This window comes from Caenorhabditis briggsae, assembly GCF_000004555.2.
Source record: "Caenorhabditis briggsae complete genome, chrI, whole genome shotgun sequence".
Classification (NCBI taxonomy): domain Eukaryota; kingdom Metazoa; phylum Nematoda; class Chromadorea; order Rhabditida; family Rhabditidae; genus Caenorhabditis; species Caenorhabditis briggsae.
This window is the reverse complement of record NC_013489.2, coordinates 14653628-14670627: the sequence shown is the minus strand read 5'-3', so window position 1 is coordinate 14670627 and position 17000 is coordinate 14653628. Positions and strand designations below refer to the sequence as shown.

At 36.4% G+C, this 17000-nt stretch overlaps 6 protein-coding genes across 6 annotated transcripts in view; 1 reads left to right on the top strand and 5 right to left on the bottom strand.

The window, feature by feature from the left end:
• The window catches only part of Cbr-aex-5, a gene marked incomplete at both ends in the record, with an annotated part of 9890 nt that extends 9112 nt beyond the window's left edge, over positions 1 to 778 (bottom strand). Inside the window, one exon of the mRNA XM_045241556.1 lies at positions 617 to 778. Coding sequence (XP_045096887.1) covers positions 617 to 778 — 162 coding nt within the window. The remainder of the gene's footprint in view (positions 1 to 616) is intronic.
• Positions 779 to 1464: 686 nt separating this feature from the next.
• On the bottom strand, positions 1465 to 2531 carry CBG19713 (the record flags this gene model as incomplete). The annotated part of the gene is made up of 3 exons (XM_045241554.1): positions 1465 to 1684; positions 1741 to 1969; positions 2465 to 2531. The coding sequence occupies 3 exons, from the start codon at positions 2529 to 2531 to the stop codon at positions 1465 to 1467; spliced, it is 516 nt and encodes a 171-aa protein (XP_045096888.1).
• A 562-nt stretch (positions 2532 to 3093) lies between these two features.
• Positions 3094 to 5896, bottom strand: CBG19712 (the record flags this gene model as incomplete). Its single annotated transcript, XM_002640608.2, has 5 exons — positions 3094 to 3375; positions 3865 to 4221; positions 4522 to 4770; positions 4836 to 4976; positions 5648 to 5896. The coding sequence occupies 5 exons, from the start codon at positions 5894 to 5896 to the stop codon at positions 3094 to 3096; spliced, it is 1278 nt and encodes a 425-aa protein (XP_002640654.2).
• Positions 5897 to 9560: 3664 nt separating this feature from the next.
• CBG19711 lies at positions 9561 to 14488 on the bottom strand (the record flags this gene model as incomplete). The annotated part of the gene is made up of 5 exons (XM_045241553.1): positions 9561 to 9776; positions 11142 to 11258; positions 12042 to 12463; positions 13044 to 14024; positions 14464 to 14488. The coding sequence occupies 5 exons, from the start codon at positions 14486 to 14488 to the stop codon at positions 9561 to 9563; spliced, it is 1761 nt and encodes a 586-aa protein (XP_045096889.1).
• A 356-nt stretch (positions 14489 to 14844) lies between these two features.
• Positions 14845 to 16219, bottom strand: Cbr-uev-1 (the record flags this gene model as incomplete). The annotated part of the gene is made up of 4 exons (XM_002640606.1): positions 14845 to 14988; positions 15619 to 15744; positions 15976 to 16121; positions 16216 to 16219. 4 exons carry the CDS (start codon positions 16217 to 16219, stop codon positions 14845 to 14847), a joined length of 420 nt encoding a protein of 139 aa, XP_002640652.1.
• Positions 16220 to 16648: 429 nt separating this feature from the next.
• Positions 16649 to 17000, top strand: part of CBG19709 — a gene marked incomplete at both ends in the record, with an annotated part of 2607 nt that continues 2255 nt past the window's right edge. The window contains one exon of the mRNA XM_002640605.1: positions 16649 to 16753. Within this exon, the coding sequence (XP_002640651.1) occupies positions 16649 to 16753 (105 nt within the window). The remainder of the gene's footprint in view (positions 16754 to 17000) is intronic.

Here is a 17000-nt window from a genome sequence, read left to right as displayed (position 1 = left end):
GATTTCAATAAGAGCTATCGATTGGTATAGAAATTGTTTCGAAATTTTGTTGGATTATTCAAATAGAGTCTTTCTTCCGTCTTCCGTGTGCCAGACGGAAGACGGAACACGGAAGAAACGCCATATCTCAACTCTCCATCACTATTATGAGATAACTTTTATACCAATAAATAACTCTCATTGAGATCAACATTTTGTCCGTTCACAACTTTTTGGTAGCATTTTTCATTTTGAAAATAAACCGTCTTCCGTAAATTTCCGTAAATCTCTTCCGCTCATCTCTGGTGCGCTGTCTCTCTCTCTCTCTCTATCAAAAAACTGTAAATTGCAAAAATATAGGAAATTTAATTTCAAACATTTTTGTGATTTACAATATTTTTATAACTACAGTAGTTTTTGAGTTATGCGCCTTCAAAGTAGCTATCCCCATGGGGGTGAGACGGTACGCTAACTTTAAAGGCGCATAACTCGAAAACTATTGTAGCAATCAAAAAGCTGTAAACTATGAAAATGTAGAAAATTGAATTTCCAACTTTTTTGCAGTTGCTAACTTTTTTCTATCTACAGTAGTTTTTGAGATATGCGCATTTTAAAAAATCAAACCAAAAAACCTCACTTTTCTCACTGCCTCGAATCCATGACGTCTTCCGATTTTTCTGGCGTCGTGCTCATCAACGCTAGTGATTCTAGCCAGGAAAATTCCATCCTCAGAATCTTCACTACATACAAATATTGGAATAAAAAGTGCCAAAAATAGGATAAGACAAGAATTGTTCATAATTTCAGAATTCTGGAGCAAACGATGAAATATAGGAGAATCAAAATTAGAGATAAGAAAAAGAAGAGAGACGCAGACATGTAGAGAAAGTGATCGTTAAAAAACTCTAACCGGGTGATAGTTTGTTGATAAGAATTTTAATAATTTCTTGAATGTTTTCCGGGGTGACGTCATAGCATATAAATATTTTTCATACTTTCAACTTCGAGCCAATTTATCTCGATTCCTGTGAGAGATATCAAAAAGTAGTCAACTGATAAAATGTTTATCACAATATTAGGAACATTTTATCAGTTGACACATTTTTGATATCTCTTACAGTAACCGAGATATATGAACTCAATGTTAAGACACCCGATGTGCTCTAGTTGGCATGAGCTTTCTCAAATTCCTACTTTGATCGTTTGTACGCATTTTTCTAGAATTTCAGATTTTTAGTGTTTTATATATCATTTTGTAGCCCTTTTTAAGCTCTACAAAATGAAACATAAAAATCAATATATTTCACTATCAGTGATAAGAGTTTGGGTCGTTGAAAAGTTGAGTAGCACTAGGTGCTGGTGAAATTTGCCGTTTTTTCAGGTGAAAATTAGTAAAAAACATTCAAATTCATTGTTTTGAGATCATAATTCAAAAAAAAAGCCGTAAAATCGTTAAAAATTTGTACAAAAAATAGAAATTTCATATCAATCCTTATCAGAAGACGTCGTCGTCGGTGCCTCATTCGAGTGTACACGTGTCGCCACGTTGTGCAGCGACTTGCTCCGCCCCTTCACATTGCTCATCGTTGTCTCCGTCTTTCGTGACGAGTCGAAATCCAGCTGTTGCTTGTAGAACATGCAATTCCTCAGCATTTCTATACAGTTGTCGAACGATGACGTGGCGTTTTGCATGTTAGTTGTGGTGCTGGAAAAGAGCATTTGTAGTTTTTGTAGCATTTGTAGTCTTTGTAGTCTTACTACCTTAAAGTGTTCTCCAAGTCAAATTGAGCGCCGGAGAGTGTCGCCGATTGTTGGGTGAGCAGAATCCGTCGATTCACAATTCCCGGAAGGCTTCGAGTTGTGTGTTCTGGAAAATTTGGAAATCTGTGTTTCCAGATGTCCCGATGTCCCCTCTGACCTTGTAGTCTGTACAGCGCCAATGATGGCTCGTTATCCAGCAATCTGACACTCTCGCTGATCCGTTCGGAAACTGAAATTTGGGATTTTCAGAATTTTTCGTTTAAAAATCGACTTCTCAAGATTTCCTGAAAGCTTGTTTTCAAAAATTTGGATAATTTTTTTTTCGAAATTTCAAAAAAAAAACATTTTTTCCAAAAATTGAAAGTTGTCCAATTGCGATAAAAATTGATACTACAATGGGCTGAAAATGAGAATACTTCTGAAAATTTTCGAAAAAGTCGAAAATTGAAAAAAATTTTTTTTTCAATTTTTGAATTTTCCGAAAGTTTTTTTCAGTATTCTTTTTTTTAGGCCATTTCAGCTCGTGGTATCAATTTTCATCGCAATTGGACAACTTTGAATTTCTGCAAAAAAAATTATAAATTCAGCTCATTTTTTCAGCCAAAAAATCGACTTCGTGAACGTTTTTTTTAATTCAAGAATTCGAATTTTTCAAAACTTTTTTTTTAAAATTAAGATCATTTTTTCGGATTTTTGCCTAAAAACCCACTAATTCTCGCCCGACTCTCAACTTCTCGTGTTCGATTTGGTGTAGTAGTAGTAGTGGTTGCAGCGGCGGTGGTGTTGGGCATAATCTTAATTAGGGCAATTAGGGCCAATTACTGGAGAATAATTATCATAAAAACAAGAGAAAATCTGGCTCAAAAACCATTTTTTAAAAATGAAAAAGTGCTTAATTAGGGGCATTTAGCGGAGAATAATTATCATAAAAATAAGCCGATTTGGCTCAAAACCCATTTTCCAAACTGAAAAATTGCTTAATAAGGGCAATTAGGTGCAATTAGTGGAGAAGAATAATTATCATGAAAATGAGAAAATCTGGCTTAACTACCTTTTTTTTTTAAACAGAAAATTAATTTAATTAGGGCAATAACGGGCAATTAGTGGAGAATAATTAAAATTAAAAAAGAAAAATCTGTTTTAGTGGAGAAATAACCACTTTTTTACCAGAAAAAAAAACAAAAAATCGCAAAATTTCAGCAAAAAAAATAAATTTTTAAACGATTTATAACAATTTTAGGAAGAAAAAAAACAAGGAAAAAAAAACAATTTTCAGAGAAACTAGACACTAAAAAACTAGATAATTATCCAAAAAACAAAATATAATTAATTGAATGACATCCTAATTAGCCTCTAATTAGCAGCTTCTCTCTTCCTGTGCCTCTGTTTGGATTCCTCGTCGATTTGCGTGTTCTCGGCCGCCCGCTTCTCCCACTGCAGTCGATTTTTGAAGAACGACATCTGCTCCTCCTGCTCATCCAACGCCTTCAGCTCGCCTCGAATCTCGTCCTGTCGAATGCGAATCAATACTTTTTGAGCTTGCGACTTTGCCAGTTCCTGACGACGCTCATTCCACGTGGCAAATTGCGCGGTCTGTGAGGAGCACACCTTCTGCTCTTCGGTTGGCTGGATTTCCTGGAAATATCGACGAGTTTTATGGGAATTCGAAATTCTAGAATACAAAAATTCAAAATTTCGGGGGGTTTTTTTACTGAGGCTTAGGATAGTTGTAGTTTGTAGTCTCTTAGCCTCAGTGAAAAAGTCAAAATCACTTAATTTTCGTCGTTTTTCCATAAAATTAGATTAGAATTGATTGTTTTTTTTTCTATAATTTACAGAAAATTCAAAAATTCGAGAAGTTTCCGAAAAATTGAAAAAAAATCATTTTTGGAATTTTGAGATACAAAGACTACAAACTAGACCAAAAAATGAGCAATGGGTGTCCGGCGGGTGAATGGCGGATGAACTCTTTTGAAGATTTTGCTGTTACATACTACAAAGACTACGAAGACTACAAACTACAAACTGAGATTTTTGAAGCGATTTTCAGCGACTCTCTATCTATTTTTTCATTCTAATTATAGCTTATTTGGCGCCAAATTCGAAAAAATCTAAATTCCCTACCTTCAAATGCTCCAAAATCTGCTCACTGAGCAATGTCTCCTCTGCCTTCACCTCTCCAATCGTCTCCAGAATCTTCTTGACGTCTTCCGACTGCTCTTCTCCTTCCTTCGCCGCCAATCTCTCCGCAACCATTCTCTTCACACTCCCAGATGACGTGGCAATTCCCAAATTGGCTTCTGGAAGTTTCTCGAAGAGCACTGCGCCTAGAACCTGGATGCTCGACTTTAGAGAATCCGAAATCGACTTCGTATCCCGAGAAAGCCACATCATCGACTTTCCAACGAGATGATGTGCATTCGTTAGGTCGAAATGCTCGTCGAAGCTGTCGTTTTTGAGATATGGGAATTTGAACGTTCTCTGAAAGAGGATTTTAAGAAGGTTTTCTCCAAAAATTCAAAATCGTCCAATTGCGATAAAAATCGATACCACGAGCTAAAATGGGCTGAAAATGAGAACACTTTTGAAAAATTTCGAAAAAAGTCGAAATTTGAAAAAAATTTTTTTTTGAAAAATTCCAAAAAAAATTTTTTTCCAATTTTGATTTTTTCGAAAATTGTTCTCAGTATTCTCATTTTCAGCCCATTTCAGCTCGTGGTATCGATTTTTATCGCAATTGGACGATTTTGAATTTTTAGATAAAATTCCCAAAAAACCCACAATATCGTCATCATTGACGTCTTCTTCCTCCTCAACTGCTCCTAAATCGAGTGTCTGCTGATCGGCTGGAAGCTCCGCCCACTTTGCACATACATACATTCCAAGGACGTTTAAAAGCTCATTATCCAGCTCCTCCTGCTGGACCATCCACGTGACGATTCGGGCGGCCGCTTGGATGTTCGATGTTCTGATAAAGTGATCGATGACGATACAGGCGAGATGGGGATTCAAAAAGACACCGTAGTTGATCTGAAATTCATGACATTCTAGAACTGGGACGTTTTAGAACTCTGCCGTTCTAGAACTGCACCTACCGGATCATTAGCCAGTGTCAGAATAGTCTCCGGTTGATATTTAAGCAACAGCCGAACCAGAGCGTACTCGCTAGACTCCAACTTCTCAGCAGCCTTCACACTGTGCCTCAATTTGTACAACAACTCGATGACGTCATCAACCTGGAATTCAAATTTTTCCAAAAATTCAAAATTGTCCAATTGCGATAAAAATTGATATCACGAGCTGAATTTGGCTGAAAATGGGAATACTGAAAAAAAAACTTAGAAAAAATCGATATTTGGAAAAAAATTTTTTTTGGGAATTTTTCAATAAATTTTTTTGTTCAAATTTCGATTTTTTCGAAAATTTTTTTCAGTATTTCTATTTTCCGCTCATTTCAGCTCGTGACATCAATTTTTATCGCGATTGGACAACTTCGAAATTTCTGAAAATTTGTGAAATTTCGAAAAAAATTGTGTTTCAATTTTCGATTTTTTCTTAGTTTTTTTCCAGCATTCTTCTTTTGAACCAATTTCAGCTCGTGATATCAATTTTTATCGCAATTGGACAATTTTGAAATTTCGAAAAAAAATGTTTCAATTATCGATTTTTTTCGAAAAAAATTTTCAGAATTCTCAATTTTAGTCCATTTCAGCTCGTGGTATCGATTTTCATCGCGATTGGACAATTTTCAAATTTTGGGAAAAAAAACCCCCAAATTCACTAAAATTCCTCATTTTGGAGCTAGTAATTGATGTTGGCAATTAAAAATCTATTTTTACTGTTTTAGAGCCGTTTTAACCAATTTCGAGACTATTCAAATCTAGAAAATGACCTAAAAAACCCCAACCTGATCCTTCTGCTCGGCCACACAGACAGCCGCATCAACGTCGACTGCCGAAGCGTATCCACCGCCGATGAACTTCTTCTGAACCGCCGAAATCCATTCGTAGTCTCCGCCCAATCCCAGCTTTCCGAGTGCCACGTGGCGCCCCGCCCACTCTTTTTCAAGGGAGAAGCTGGCAGAGAGGACCGGCTGACGGACGGTACGGTGCATGGAACGACGACACCACGATCGGAGGATTTGTTTGGAGAGCATCTGATAATTAGTCATTTAATTAGAGAAAGAGAGGGTAATTAGGGAGAGACGATCTGCTTGTCAATTTTTAAGCTCAATTATCTCGATTCCTATAAGAGATATCAAAAATGTGCCAACTGATAAAGGATTGCTCATCTTATGATACACATTTTATCAGTTGACACATTTTTGATATCTTTTACAGTAACCGAGATATATGAACTCAATGTTAAGACACCCGATGTGCTCTAGTTGGCATGAGCTTTCTCAAATTCCTACTTTGATCGTTTGTACGCATTTTTCTAGAATTTCAGATTTTTAGTGTTTTATATATCATTTTGTAGCCCTTTTTAAGCTCTACAAAATGAAACATAAAAATCAATATATTTCACTATCAGTGATAAGAGTTTGAGCCGTTGAAAAGTTGAGTAGCACTAAGTGCCTCTCATTTTACTTTGAGCTCAATTATTTCAGTACCTATAAGAGATATCAAAAATGTGTCAATTGATAAAATATTACTGATATTATGATAAACATTTTATCAGTAGACAACTTTTTGATATTTTCTATAGGAGCCGAGATAATTAAGCTCAAAGTTGACTTGCGTTTTTGGCGACGCTAGCTTCAACTTTAAGAGTTTTCGTAATTATTTTCTGTCCTATTTATATCGATTTTTCAATAAATCCTAAGAAATTTGGCAAAATTTCGGTGCAAAACATAAAAGTCGCATAAAATCGATGAAATTCTCTGATTTTTATTGATTTTTCGATAATTTTCATGGTTTTTGTGCGATTTTTCAAATTTTTGTTTTAAAAGTGGTGTGCGGTGAAAAATTTTATTGCTTTATTTTGTGCAGAATTTCATGTAGATCCCGATAAAAATAAAGAAAAAATTCAAAAAAAAATTCCTTCATTTAGAAAAACGGCATCGAAAAGTCAAAGTGGAAACCGGTGGCCTAGCGGCCAGGTGTGAGTTTTCTAGGCCAACTGCCGGTAAAAGCGCGCGAAATTCGAATTTTTATTGATTTTCAGTGTTTTCTCTGATTTTTGTCAGGTTTTTTCATACCCATGGGAGGAAATAAACAAAAACCATTTGAAATCTTTAAAAGACATCAGAGGAAACACTGAAAATCAATAAAAATTCGAATTTCGCGGGCTTTTACCGGCAGTTGGCCTAGAAAACTCACACCTAGCCGCTAGGCCACCAGATACAACTTTGACTTTTCGATGCCGTTTTTCTCAATGAAGGAATTTTTTCTTTATTTTTATCGGGATCTACATGAAATTCTGCACAAAATAAAGCAATAAAATTTTTCACCACCTTTAAAACAAAAATTTGAAAAATCGCACAAAAACCATGAAAATTATCGAAAAATCAATAAAAATCAGAGAATTTCATCGATTTTATGCGATTTTTATGTTTTGCACCGAAATTTTGCCAAATTTTCAGCGATTTTTAGACTTTTTCTGCATTTTTTGTTTTGAAAAATTACAAAATTTTTGACAATTTTCCTATCGAAATTTGATATTTTTCAAGGTCAAAATTGGGATTCTTGCTAAATTTTCTAGTTTTCCAGACTAATTTGTTTATGATTTTTTGCTGAAATTTCCATTTTTTCGGGGTCTAAAATTGGGATTTTCAGCGAATTCTCCAGTTTTTTCTAGACCATTTTTATGTGATTTTTTTTCTCGAAATTTCAAAAATTTCCAATATTTTCAGTGATTTTTCTTCGTTTTTGCTCATAGAAATATTCAAAAATCAGGTGGATTTTCAACCAATTATCAATTATCAACAAATTATCAAAAAATTTCCCCATAAATTAAGTTATTATTGCGAAATAGGAAACCCATGTATTTTTATACGGGTAATCATAGAGTAGCACACATTGGAAGATAACAAAATACACGACTTGATTCAAAATACGAGAGTACTGTAAGGCATTGAGAGAGAGAGACTTAAAAACCACGTGGAATAATACTAGAAAGTGAACGAGTTGCTCATCAGGGGATAGGGGATAATTGAGAGGGGGTAATTAAGAGGGAGATCCAAATTACAGAAGAAAAAGTGCCAAATTGGGAAAAAAGATTGCACATTTCGTTGGTACATTTGAAAGCGGGTATTGTTTTTTTTTTGAGATAATTGGGGGGAAAGAGAGAGAGAGAGAGAGAGCAATTAAAAGCAGCAATTTGAAAGAGTAGCGGAGATCATTTAAGAGGAATTTGAACATTTTTTGGTCAAAAATGCACAGAACCGCTCAAATCAGCCAAAAATCTTCAAAATCCGTCATTTCGAGCCAGCGAAAATTATGAAAATTGCTGAAAATTGGAAAAATGCACTTTTGGAGAGGAATTTGAACGACTTTGAGCTGAAAACGAGCCCAGAAATGCTCAAAAACGCAATTCCGGCTTAATTTCGAACCTAAAAACTTCAAACTCCTTAATTTCGAGCCAAAATTTGGAGAATATCGAGATGAATTTGAAGGGTTTTCGGGTTAATTTTGGTAGTTTCAACAGAATATTAGCCTAGTTTTCAACCCAAAATCTTCAAAAATCATCTAAAAAGTGCACTTTTCAAGCCGAATTTAAAGGATTTTGGGCTAAAAAATGAGCAAAGAAATGTGCTCAAATTAGACAAAACAGCAATTTTGGCTTAATTTTCAACTCAAAAATCTTCAAATTTCCTATTTTTCCAGCGAAATTTTTGAAAATTCGGGGGGGGGGGGGTAATTTTGGTGGTTTTTTTTCAAATCTAAAGATTTTTGATAGAAAATGAGCCAAAAAGTGAAAATTATTCAAAATTTGAAGGGTTTTGGGCTGAAAAATGAGCTTAGAAATGCTCAAAAAAAGTAATTTTGGCTCAATTTTCAACCCAAAAATCTTCAAAACCTTGATTTTCGAGCCAGCAAAAGTTGAAAATTTGCTGAAAATCAAAAAAAAAAAAGTGCAATTTCGGGTCAACTTTGGTGTTGTTTTTTCAATGAAATTCAAAGATTTTCGATTGAAAATTAACCAAAAAAACATAAATTGTCGAAAATGTTCAATTTTTAAGAGGAATTTTGAGAAAATGAGCCTAGAAACGCTCGAATTTCCCATTTTCGAGAAAGCGAAAAAATCAAAATATGCTGGAAATCTGGAAAAGTGCATTTTTGGAGCAATTTTGGGTTGAAAATGAGCCTAGAAATGCGCAAATTAGCCAAAAATCGAAATTCGGGGTCCATTTTCAACCAAAAATCGTCAAATTCCCCATTTTCAAGCCTAAATTAGGAGAATTTGGAGAGCAATTTGAAGGATTTTGGGTGACATTTGGTGGTTTTTTCAAAGAAATTTCAAGATTTTCGATTGAAAATGAGTTAAAAGAATATAAATTATCGAAAAAGTGCACTTTTGGAGAGCAATTCGAAGAATTCTAGGTTGAAAATGAGCTCAGAAATGCTCAAATTCCAAATTTTCGAGCCAGCGAAAGTTGAAAATTTGCTGATAATTGGAGAAAAGGGTTAGAAGGAATGGTGAAGAAAACATAAAAAATGTGAATAGATTACATGAATTTTTGGGTAGCAAATTTGGACAAAAAAGGCATTTTTGTTCAAAAATTAATGGAGAAAAAAGGGATTTTCAGACATTTTTAAAACCTTTTTTCTCCGCTAATTTTGGAATTTCAAAAAAAAAAAGGAATAATTTAAAAAAGATTAAGATGAGGTTGAAGGAGGCATGGTGGCATCGCTCTTGAACAGCTTCTTCGTCTGCAGACGCATCAGACCGTCGGCACACCTTTTGTAGGTGAAACGACTGAAACCGATGGGAACCTGCAGACGGTGTTGGCGATTCAGATGACGTCCAAGTGCGAAGCCAGATGAATAGGAGCGGTCGCATATGTGACAGATGTAGGGCGTGGGGTTGAAGTTCTGAAAGAATGGAGCAGATTAGAAGACCATCCCGTTTTGGAACTATTCAAAAATCGATTTTTGAGTATTTTGGAATCTAGAAGGATTTAGTATTCGTTCTAGCCGAGCTCCAGAGCCCTAAAAAGGCTTAAAATCAACTGAAAAATGCTCCAAAATGTCCATAGTTCGATTTTCAGCCAATTTTTCATGATTTTCAGGTGCGTTAGAAATGAAAAATGGCTTAAAAATCTCAAATTTCAACGAATTTGGAGCCAAAATCTTCATTTTTCAGCCCGTTCTAGAACTATTACTTTTTGAGGAATTTTGAAACTCAAAATTGAATTTTTGGAATCTAGAAGCATCTAGAATTCGTTCTAGCCCAGCTCTAGACCCCTGAAAATGCTCCAAAATGATTATTTTGGGATTTTTCAAAAACCTTTTTAGACTATTCTTAGATAATTTTAGACCATTTTTTGAACTATTTTAGACGTTTTTGGAGCATTTTTGAACCATTTTTGGCCTATTTTAGACCATTTTTGGAGCATTTTTGAACCAATTTTTAGATAATTTTAGATCATTTTTAGACTATTTTAGGCCATTTTCGGACTATTTTGGACTGTTTTTAGAGCATTTTGGACCATTTTTGGACTATTTTAGTCTATTTTGGTGCATTTTTGGACCATTTTTAGATAATTTTAGACTGTTATGGACCGTTTTAAATTCCTTTAAAGTCGATTTCAGTCATCAATTTATTGAAAAATTAGATATTTCTGGATTTCTAAAAACGATTTTCGATCTAAAAATCTCATTTTCTAGCTGAAAATTGTCTGAAAATCCTAAATATAGTTCTAAAACGGGAAATCACACACAGAATGGAAAGGAAAAGGTAAAAAGCGGACGTACCATATCATATAGAAATTAAAAGGCCCTCCAACTAGCGAGCGCTTTCCTATTTTTGCGGATCTTCTGAAAAAAGAAAGAGAAAATAGAGTGTCGTGCAAAAATTCTGAATGATTCGGCCGGTGTACAAGTGCGCTCTAGCGAAACTTTGGAAAAATTCAAAAAATTCAGAATTTCAGAAAGATAATTTTTTTTTAGAAATTCAAGAAATCCCAGAATTCGCTAGAGCGCGTTTGCAACCACGGTACGAGTGTAATGATACGTTATCAGTGAGGATATGGACAAAACAAAAATAGCAATTCTCCTCAAACTGGAGGGCCCAAAAAGTTGTTTTTTTTTGGTACAGGCAGAATGCAAGAAAGGGGGCGGAGCCTAGGAAAAGACAAGCCAAGACAGAAATCAGGCCGGACCCCGCCCACCTATGGGGGCGGAGCCTATTTTGAGGACAGGACGAACAGAAAAATCAAGCAAAATTCTCTTAATTACCTCCTCATGCTCCTTCATGTGCTTCAGAAGCTGTTTCTTCCATTTGAACTTCTCCGGACAGTGCTTACAGCTGTACATGACGTCCGTGTGGTAGACGGCGTGACGATTCAGCTCGCTCTGCAATTTTCAGGATTTTTCTGAGAGGAAATTAGGGTTTTCTAGAGCCCAAAAATTTGTTAAAATTTGAAATTAGGGGTTTTTCTAAACCGAAATTTGCTGAAATTAGAGAATTCGGGTCTTCAAAAGAACAAAAATTTGGCTAAAATTTGAAATTGATCATCTTTTGGGACCGTTCTGAAACGAAATCTTGCTAAAATTTGAAATTTAGTGTCTTCTAGAACACAAAATTTAGTTAAAATTCAGAATTTAGGGTCTTTTAAAACCCTAAATTCAGCTAAAATTTGAAATTTGAGGTCTTTTAAAAATAAAGATTTTTCTAAAATTCGGAATTTAGAGTCTTTTAGAACCCGAAACTCAGCTAAAATTTGTAAATTTGAGTTTTTTAGGACCCAAAATTCGGCTAAAATTCGAAATTCAGGATATTTCTAGACCGAAATTCTGCTAAAATTTAAAATTTGAGGTCTTTTAAAAGCCAAAATTTTCCACAAACTAGAAATTTAGAATCTTTCTAAATCAACATTTTTATAAAATTTGGAATTCAGGATCTTCTAGAACCCAAAATTTTGCTGAAATTTGAAATTTGAGGCCTTCTAGAATAAAAATTCTGCGAAAATTTGAAATTTAGTGTCTTTTAGAACCCGAAATTCAGCTAAAATTTGAAATGTGAGAATTTCTGGGACTTTTTCAAACCAAAACTACGTTAAAATTTGCCTAAACTTAGAAATTTAGGGCCTTCTGGTAGCCAAAACTGAATGTTTCAATTTGAAAACCAAAACCTACCTCTGTGAAGAACATTTTATTGCAAGTGGTGCACTTGAAATCCCTGGATCTCCTCGAATGCTTCGTCATCAAATGTCGATGAATCGCCGATCTCGATTCCATGGCCACAGAGCACAGTGGACAGGTGTGGGATACCAGATGACGTGTCACATGAAGACACAGAGCTCGTTCTGTCCCGAATCTCTTCTGACACAGTTTACAGAGGTACGGATCCTCAATATCCGGATCGGACATGAGAATCGTCCGACGGACACAATGATCGTAGAGTTTATCACGGCGCGAGAAGAATCGGGCGCAGAATGGGCACGCGAGCACCTTCTCTCCGCTGTGGTGACGGGCGTGACGACGGAGATTCGATTTGCAGTCCGACATGTGGTTACAGCCGGTCCATTTGCATGGCCAGGCGTTTCGTTTTTCGCCATCTGCAAGAAATTGAATTTTGGGCTAAAAAATCTGGAATTTTAAGCTTAAAAAGGTGGAATTTTGAGCCAAAAAATCTGAAACTTTAAACTAGAAATCTGAAATTTCGAGCTAGAAATCTGAAATTTCGAGCTAGAAATCTGGAATTTTGAGCTAAAAAAAAGCTGGAATTTTTCAGCTACAAATCTGGAATTTTTAGTTTAAAAAGCTGGAATTTTGAGCTAAAAAAAAGCTGGAATTTTGAGTTTGAAAAGCTGGAATCTAGAGCTAGAAACCTGGAATTTCGAGCTTAAAAATCTGAAATTTTGAGCCATAAAGCTGAAATCTAGAGCTAAAAAAGCTGGAATTTAGAGCTGAAAAAGCTGGAATCTAGAGCTAGAAATCTGGAATTTTCGCATAGAAATTTTGGAATTCTGAGCTAGAAAAACATGAAATTCGGAGCTTTAAAAAGCTAGAACTTTGAGCTAGAAACCTGGAAATTTCAGGATTTTTGAACTATATAAAACTTCAAACGACAATATCTCAGCTGCTAGATGAGCTAGAAATCTGGAATTTTGAGCTTAAAAAAGCTGGAAAACTTACTATGAAAATCCTGCTCCACTCGATCAATATCACAACAATCCTCAATATGGGCCGCAACATGATCAAACAGCTCTGGCAACGAATGGAAGATAGTTCCACAATCCTCCCATTGACACGTCAGCACCATTCCCTCATAGCTCAAATTGGTACAAGGCTCGAATCCACAACTCTCGATCCCCACATACTCCTCCTTATCAATCAACGCTTCGGAGCCCTTCTGCTGACAATCCGCTTGGAAGACGTGCATCGAGATGTGACGATTCAGGTCATCTATCGACGCCACCTTGGCTCCACATCCTCTGACCTTGCAATTCACACTCTCATCGTTTCTAAACCTCCCAGTCTGTATCGTATCCTCCAGACTTGGAATATGACCGTACAAGTGGTCTATGAACTTCTCTTTCGAGGAGAATACATTACAACACTGTCCCCAGAGACACACAAAGTTGAAGACGTGCGGATCATCAGAAGATCTCTCACACCAGGTCATGGGCATCCAATGATTCCTCACTTCCTCGCTCAGGTCTTCTGAATCGTTGTCTTCCGAGTAGCGTGCTGGCGTGGAGACTGGTGTCGAGTACTTCTGATTGGTACCTCTAGAATCCAACGAATCCTGGCTGTCTGAATCCTCCATTACGTATTGGAATCGAGGCATCTGATGGATTGGCGGCGGAACAGCTTGATGGTGCTGAGGAGGAGGATAGTTCTGATGGATCATATGCGGGGGATGGTGCATCTGTGGGGGATGAATGCCGTTCCCATTGCTCTCTAGCATCTGATACTGCGGTTGATAGGGTTCCGTCGTCGCATTTTGTTGTTGGTGATGACTGTAGGGAGTACTGTAGTAATTGGTTGGAGGAGGAGCAGCCGGTTGATGGTTTGGCTGATGGTGGTGGTGGTGTTGCGGTTGTTGGTAGATGTAGTCGAAGCGCACTGGAAATGCAGTTTTAGGATACCGTAAAACCTGTATTAGAAGGACCCCTCTAATGAAAGGGCGATCTTAGACTTTCGGTTAAATATGTGGTTTTCATGAAATTTGATTTTAAAAAAATTAGAAAGAGCGCCTCTAATTGAAGGGCCCCTGTAATAGAAGGGCCTTCTATTACAGGTTTTAAGGAAACTGGATGCTTTGGAATTTTTGAAGTTTTGAAATTCTACAATTTTGGAATTTTTTGAAATTTACAAATTTTGAATTTTCGGATTGTTTGTAATTTTTTAGAATTTCAGATTTTTGAAAATTTCAGATTTGAGAATTTTTAGGAAATTCTGGATTTTTTGAAATATTGAAATTCTACAATTTCGGAATTTCTGGATCTGTTTAAGCTTCTGAATTCTTAGGAATTTTTTAGATTTTCAGTCTTCTGAAAATTTCAGATTTTAGAATTTCTTTAGGAATTTCTGGATTTTTTAAAGGAATTACCTGGCTTCAAGTCCTCATATGACATAACTTTTGATGGCGAATTCTGCAAAAATTGATTCAAATTCCGAAAAAATGGAGAAAGGATAGAGAAATAGAAGCGATAGAAATATACGCAAATTGAGCAATGAAAGGAATTTCAATTTGAAAAAAAAGACATATTTAAATGATTTACTCTCTATATATGGTATAAATATAGGGTTTTAGCATATTTTATAGGGGAAAAAACGGGGCGTTGGATGGGGTTTTTCTTGGGACACTGGGTGGAAAAGGAAAGCTTCTACGACGGATGGGGTATAAGGGGTATAGGAGGAGGAAAACTTTACAAATGAATGGAAAATAAATGAAATTTTTCAAAGAAATCAAAAATCGAAAGAGCACATCTCAGAACATTGCTCCCTCGGCCGGCTGCTGCAATTTCAGATTCTCCTTGGCCATCATCATGTTCTTACGAATGTCCTCGAGCACGTTCTTGATCTGATAGCTGCTGCTCCAATTGCGAAGTGTCGCCAGATTTCGCTTTTCGATCTGAATAGAAATTTTGGGAATTTTTGAAACTTTTGGGTGGTTGCTAGGAGACACAGCAGGTGGTATGACGTCGTTTTTTGGAATTTTTCTAGATAATTATAGTCCGGAAAGGGCGTTTACTGAGGCTTAGGGACTACAAACTACAAGATTTCCTAAGCCTCAGTAAAAAAAATCTAAATCAATGTATCCTAAGCCTCAGTAAGAACCAAAAGCAGGTGGAGATGAAAAGTGAGTATTTTTCCATGATTTTAAGACCTTATTTCAGGAATCCTGGTTTATTTAAACTAGTTCTGGGTCATTTTTCTATAATTTGTGGAAAATTTTAAGGCCGTTTTTTGAAATTTTCGGGTTTGTTCTACGATTATGAGGCCCATTTCCATGGTTTTAAACCTTTTTTTTGTGATTTCTGGGTTCATTTTTTTTCATGCGTCGTTCAGAAATCGGAAAAACCAGAAATTTCCAATAAATTCTATAAATGCAAAATTTCGAATCTAGGTATGTTTTACACCCTCCAAAAGTGATCGGAAGCTTGAAAATAGTCAAAATGGCCGAAAAATCAGCGGAAAACGTTGTTTTTGAACGTCTTATTGGCCCAAAAAATTGATAAAACTGAGATATTCCCCTGCTTACCACTCCATTGCTCTGATTGACGCCGACCATGTGGACTTTGGTGGCGAAACGGACGGTTGGCGGCTCTCGTGGATAGTTGGCGCCACACTGGATTTGCAGATTGTAGATGCGCGACTCGTATGGGGTCTGGAAGAATTGCGAAATTCCATTTTTTGGATTTATCAGAAAAATAGTCATTTTGAGCAGAATTTCAGCTCGAAAACCACTTTTTCGAGCTGATTATCCGTTTAAAACAATAAATATCGCTGAATTTCTGGCTGAATGACTGACTCATCAGCTTAGCAAAGGGGGAATTTCGAAATCCGGCAATTTTTTTCGATTTTTTAGGCCAAAAACCCCATTTAACTCATTTCTTACCCGTGGTGGACCAATAATCGAGCCGGTCCATCTGGTGAGAGTCATATCGCTATCGTCCTCGAGTCCCCACGAGATGTTTCCGTCGCCTTTGCCCTTTTGGCCCTCCTCGAGCTCCTCCAGCAAACGGAAGTTGCGCGGAACGTCGACTGAAAGATTCCGACTATTTTTTTGCTTTTAAAAACTAAGAATTTCAAGCGAGAAAGCTCCCAAACATCGCAAAAAAAAGGAAGTTCTACTCACCCATTGTAAAAATGCCCAAGTGTCGCTGGAAACGCTGAAAAAATAGCCGGAATTTTGGTTTTAAAAGGAAGAGAAATTCAAGGAGAAGCCGATAAAAACGAAAAACTAGAAAAAAATCCGGCCAGAAAATCGATAGAAGCGATTCGGGTCGCCGCTTTCCGCGCGCTCATTCGATTTTCCAAAAGTGCAGTGGAGCGCATTTGCACACAGGAGAAGCGAGGCCGGTGTAGTCCTCTCGGACAAGAAGGGGGTTCAATAGAATCAGAGAACTGATGAGAAAGATGATGATGCATCACAGATCATACAATTTTATTTGTCATCTTATTGTTAGGCAGAAAAAGTATAAAAAGATGCAAAATTTCGTCAGACACCTTCATTTTTCTAGGTTAAAATCATAAATTTCCGATTTTCAGCTAAAAAAAGTTTTTTAAAAATGAGCAAGCGAATTTGTCGTGCCGCAGTGGTGCACAGATTCGGTGGACCCGAAACGATTGAGGTTGCGGATTGTGGAATGCCGCAAATTAAGAACTCGAATCAGGTAGGTTTTAGAATTAAATTAAAGTTTCGGAATTTTAACAGAATCTTAGTAAAAAATTCAGCAAGAAATTTCAGAAATTTTGAGCTAAAAATCGCTTAAAACGGAAGAAATCGAGCCTGTGGATACAAAGATTTTTGTATTTACTGAGGCTTAGGAAGTCAGAGCGTCAGATGTCCCTAAGCCTCAGTAAACCATGATGTGCATTTACTGAGGCTTAGGGACTACAAACTACAAGAATTCCTAAGCC